Source organism: Pelodiscus sinensis, chromosome 1 (assembly GCF_052426305.1).
Source record: "Pelodiscus sinensis isolate ZL-2025 chromosome 1, ASM5242630v1, whole genome shotgun sequence".
In the NCBI taxonomy this organism is placed as follows: domain Eukaryota; kingdom Metazoa; phylum Chordata; order Testudines; family Trionychidae; genus Pelodiscus; species Pelodiscus sinensis.
In genome coordinates, this window is record NC_143052.1 from 349,296,237 (window position 1) to 349,301,998 (window position 5,762).

Genomic DNA, 5,762 nt, shown 5'->3' on the forward strand with positions numbered 1-5,762 from the left:
GCTACAGGCATAAAGGGAAACAAGAAGACCTTTTATAAATACATTAAAAGCAAGAGGAAGACCAAGGACAGGGTAGGCCCACTGCTCAGTGAGGAGGGAGAAGCAGTAACAGGAAACTTGGAAATGGCGGAGATGCTCAATGACTTCTTTGTTTCGGTCTTCACCGAGAAGTCTGGAGGTGTGCCTAACGTAGTGAATACAAGCAGAGAGAGGGTAAGTTTAGAAGATAGGATACACAAAGAACAAGTTAAAAATCACTTAGGAAAGTTAGATGTCAGCAAGTCACCAGGTCCTGATGAAATGCATCCCAGGATACTCAAGGAGCTGATAGAGGAGGTATCTGAGCCTTTAGCTATGATCTTTGAAAAATCATGGAAGACAGGGGAGATTCCAGAAGACTGGAAAAGGGCAAATATTGTGCCCATCTATAAAAAGGGGAATAAGAACAACCCAGGAAACTACAGACCGGTCAGTTTAACGTCTGTCCCAGGGAAGATAATGGAGCAGGTAATTAAGGAAATCATATGCAAACACTTGGAAGGTAATAAAGTGATAGGGAATAGCCAGCATGGGTTTGTGAAGAACAAGTCATGCCAAACTAATCTGATAGCTTTCTTTGATAAGATAGCGAGCCTTGTGGATAAGGGAGAAGCGGTGGATGTCATATACCTAGACTTTAGTAAGGCATTTGATACGGTCTCGCATGATATTCTTATTGATAAACTAGGCAAATATAACTTAGATAGGGCCACGATAAGGTGGGTGCATAATTGGCTGGATAACCATAGTCAGAGAGTTGTTGTTCACGGTTCTAAATCCTGCTGGAAAGGGATAACAAGTGGAGGTCCTCAAGGGTCTGTTTTGGGACCCGTACTGTTCAATATCTTCATCAATGACTTAGATATTGGGATAGAGAGTACGCTTATTAAGTTTGCAGATGATACCAAACTGGGTGGGGTTGCGACTTCTTTGGAGGATAGGGACATAATTCAAAATGACCTTAGCAAGTTAGAGAAATGGTCAGAGGTAAACAGGATGAGGTTTAATAAAGAGAAATGCAAAGTGCTCCACTTAGGAAGGAACAATCAGTTCCATACATACAAGATGGGAAGCGAAGTCTAGGAAGGAGCATGGCAGAAAGGGATCTAGGGGTCATAGTGGACCACAAGTTGAATATGAGTCAACAGTGTGACGCTGTTGCAAAAAAAGCAAATATGATTCTAGGTTGTATCAACAGGTGTGTTGTAAGCAAAACTCGTGAAGTCATTCTGCCGCTCTACTCTGCACTAGTTAGGCCTCAGCTGGAGTACTGTGTCCAGTTCTGGGCGCCACATTTCAAGAAAGATGTGGAGAAATTGGAAAGGGTACAGAGAAGAGTGACAAGAATGATTAAAGGTCTAGAGAACATGACCTATGAAGCCAGGCTTCGTGAACTGGGCTTATTTAGTTTGGAAAAAAGAAGATTAAGGGGGGACATGATAGCGGTTTTCAAATATCTAAAAGGGTGTCACAAGGAGGAAGGAGAAAATTTGTTCCTCTTGGTTTCTGAGGACAGGACAAGGAGTAATGGGCTTAAAGTGCAGCAGGGGAGGTTTAGATTGGACATTAGGAAAAAATTCCTAACTGTCAGGGTGGTCAATTATTGGAATAAATTGCCAAGGGAGGTGGTGGAATCTCCCTCTCTGGAGATATTTAAGAACAGGTTAGATAGACATCTGTCAGGGATGGTGTAGAAGGAGCTTGGTCCTGCCTTGAGGGCGGGGGGCTGGACTCGATGACCTCTTGAGGTCCCTTCCAGTCCTATGATTCTATGATTCTATGATTTTTGGTGAGCTTGATTCTTTATCTATGACCATTTAGGTTGGCAATACCATAAAAGTGATTTGAAAGTGTCAGTTTCATGTCCGTTTAAAATAATTATATAGTTTATTGTTTGTAAGGGGGTAATACCCCCAGAGGCCCAGGCAAGTGCAGTGTAAATTCACAGGGCCTTGCCCAATGTAGATGTTTCCAAAAGTGAAATGATTTATCCCAAGAGCATCTTCATCGCGCACCTAGAGAGAGTGATAGAAAAGATCAAGGAATAGGTAGAAGGGATATTGGTGCATGGGATGAAAATTAACAACTTGAGGTTTGTGTGTGATGTAGTTATCATCGAGGAAGATGAAGAGAAGCTAGTGGGAACGGTGTAGGTGCTAAATGAGGAAGGGAAGCGGTACAGATTGATTATGAATATCGATAAAAAAAAGACAAAGGTATTTGGAGATAAGGAAATAGGAAGGAAGATCAGTGTAGAAGGGCTGGAACTAGAGAATGTAGAGAAGTTCACGTATTTGGGGAGCAGCATGACATACGATCTAGAATGTAAGAAGGAAATAGCGACTAGAATAGCGAAAGAAAGAGTGAGTTTGAAGGCAATGGATAAGATCTGGAAAAGTAAAGAGATTAGCTTGGGAATGAAGCTGAGTGTCTTGAAAACGTGCATATTTACCAGCATGTTGTATGGATGTGAGACATGGGTGCTAATGAAAGATTTGAAGAGAAGGATATTGGCATTTGAGAGGAGTTGTTATAGAAAGATCCTGAACTACGAGTGAAAAGTCAAGACCTTGGTATTTAATAGAATGGATGGTCCGAATAGGAGAGGCAGACCCCACAGAGAATGGGGAGATGATGTAGTAGATTGGTGCGGAACTAGTCTACAGAAAGTAAGGCACTCTGCAGTGGACAGGAAAAGATGGAAGGAAATAGCGAAGGAGGCATCGGACATCAGAGGGCGTTGAGCCTATGGTTGTAGTTGATGATGATGATGATGATGATGATTGATGAACAGCAAAAAAAGCGATAGAAAATCATATAGATTTCTGTACAGTTGTGGGATTCAAGAGTTAGTGAACAAGTAAGAATAGTTTTATACCTAATCAGTGTCCAAAGACAAATCCAGCCTTCCCTGAATTTAACACCTCTTTGTACATCAAAAGCCAAGGATGGGACACTTCCAACATTAGCACCAGTCCTACAATTGACAGGTACCTCCCCCCTCCGCCCTTCTTTTTCTGTTATAAAATTCCAGGCTTCTGTTATTCCTCTCCAGCTCATCTGATGAAGTGGGTTTTGCCCACAAGAGCTCATGATTCTATACATTTTGGTTAGTTTCTAAAGTGCCAGAGGACCATTCGTTTTTAAAGTTACAGACAAACATGGCTACACCTTTTGGTCTTTTTGACACAAGATGTGAGAACATATTCACATTAGAGCCGTGTGGGTCTAAAATTTATTTTTTTCTTCATGTAGGAATCAGATATTATTATTTGACAGGAGCACCATATCTAATATTGCATGGCAGGGAAAAAACTTCTGCAAATCGACTGACTGGCATATGCCGTAGGTCATGTCATTCTCCAATCAGTCCTGCTCTAACCCCTCTACGTTCCTGCTGACCGGCGTCCCTGGCCTGGAATCTCAGCACATCTGGATCGCCATCCCGCTCTGCATCATGTACATAATTACTCTACTGGGAAACGGTGCTGTTCTCTTCGTGGTAAAGCAGGATGTGACCCTCCATGAGCCCATGTACTATTTCCTCTCCATGCTGGCTGTCATTGATCTGGTCTTCTCCACGGCTGTTGTCCCTAAAATGCTGAGCATCTTCTGGCTGGATGCCAGAGAGATCAGCTACGAGTTCTGCTTCCTCCAGATGTTCTTCATCCTTTTCCTCACCGCCATGGAGTCGGGGGTGCTCCTGGCCATGGCCATAGACCGATACGTGGCTATCTGCAAACCCCTGAGATATAGGGCCATCTTAACCAACCCAAAGATTGCCTTGATGGGGCTGCTGTCCCTTGCGAGGGGGGTGATGGTCGTGCCACCCTTAACCTGCCTTCTAACCAGTCTTTCCTACTGTAGAACAAATGTCATCCCTCATTCCTATTGTGACCATGTGACCGTGGTGGAGCTGGCCACCACCGACACATCAGTCAGCAGCCTGTACAGCATCGTTGTGGCCACGGGCCTGGTGGGGGCAGACGCCATCTGCATCGCTTTCTCTTACGGCATGATCCTCCACTCCCTCTTGCGGCTTCCATCCCACGAGGCGCGTCACAAGGCCTTCAGTACCTGCAGCTCCCACATCGGTGTCATCCTGCTCTTCTATTTGGGAGGGATCATTGGAATGTACGAGCACATGCTTGGCATCAGCATTCCTCGCCACATCTTTGTCTTGTTTGACAACCTGTACTTCGTCCTGACCCCCATGCTAAACCCAGTCATCTACGGCATGAAGACCAAGCAGATCCGGAAACAGATCTTGAAGCTCTTTTGCCCAAGAAAGCTCTTTGCAGAGGTCACTATCTAGGAGGGCCACTGAAGGAGCCCCAGGATACAGGAAAATCCCTGTGTCGGGGCATCCCATATGCATTATGGAAATATGCATCTGAATATGACTGCATCTGTGCTTTATGAGAAATACCTCATGTAAAATATCACTGGAAAAGTTGTAATCTACCATATATGATTTTCCCATTTATACGTATGTATCATCTTTGAAGCACACTTTAGACACAGAGGCATGGTGAGGGTGTTATGCGGCTGGGGGCAAAGGCCAAATTTGCGCCTCCCCCCCTCCGCCACCATGCGGCGGAGCCCCAAACTTGGTGTTTGGCAGAGCTCGACCTTGCGAGGAGAGGGGGGTGGGCGGAGCTTGTACCACGTCTTCTCCTGCCCCCTCCATTTTGGGACTAGGCCATATGCATTATGTAAATATGCATCTGAAATATGCACTAGCCCACCGGCGGAGATGGAGGAGGGTCGGGCTGGGCGAGGAGAGGGGCGGAGGAGGCTCCAGCCAGCAGCGGTGGGCAGAAGAGGAGCAGGTGAGCTGAGGGATGACAGGGGGAGTGGAATGGGACTAAATTGGTGCCCCCCTAGCGTGGCGCCCAGAAGCAAATGCCCGCCCTCACTACGTCCCTGCTTAGGCATGTGGAGTAGACTCCTGTGTTATTAACATTGTGAGAGCCACTAATGGTACTTCAGGCCCCATTAGCAAAGAGACAATGAAGCTTAGCCTGCCTGCGGACACGTGGGTCAGCCCACGAAGTATGGAGCCGAGCTCTTGCAGAGACATGTGACCGTGTCGCCGGATGCTGGAATCCATCTTCAACCATGGACTGTTCCATGTGTAGCTAGGTGGGGTGTCAGACTAAAACCAAGGACTTCCGCCTTATGAGTGAGGTAATGTAGGAGATCAGGTCCCCCTGGCTACCCACCCAAGAGGACTGCTGGTAACATTGTAGACTGAGCTGGGGGCCTAGACTGAAAGGCTGCCTGTGTGTGAAAGATTGTCAGAACAACTTTGAGAGGGAGGTAAATAGTCTCTTTCGTGGATTAAAAGGTTGTGCATTTGGGTGCTGAGGCAGGTCCCTGTAGCCGAGCCTTCCCAGAGCTGAGTGGATCCCAGTGTCTGTATTTCACTGCAGAGGGCTGTGACCCTCTGTCTGTCAGTGCTGGAGGAGGCCTGCAGGCCTGGCTCAGCAGCACAGAGTCGAGGGGAGCCCAGGAGGGTCGGGGAGACGGGCCCAGTGATAATTCAGCCGAAGGAGGGCTCAGCGACTGAACTCACCACAGTCGTCTGCATTTTCCTTGCCCGTCCCCGTTCCCAGCTGCGTGACCTCACATGCACGGTGCACGGGAGATCATGGCGCATTTTCCTTGCCTGTCCCCGGCCCCAGCTGCGTGACTTTGCCTGCGCTGTTCTGGTGGTCCTG

At 46.8% G+C, this 5,762-nt stretch overlaps 1 protein-coding gene across 1 annotated transcript; it reads left to right on the plus strand.

Moving 5' to 3' along the window:
• Window positions 1-3,391: 3,391 nt before the first annotated feature.
• On the plus strand, window positions 3,392-4,398 carry LOC149526009 (olfactory receptor 52K2-like). Its single transcript, XM_089776632.1, has one exon. It carries the CDS (start codon window positions 3,392-3,394, stop codon window positions 4,352-4,354), a length of 963 nt encoding a protein of 320 aa, XP_089632758.1. The 3' UTR covers window positions 4,355-4,398.
• The last annotated feature ends 1,364 nt before the right edge of the window (window positions 4,399-5,762 follow it).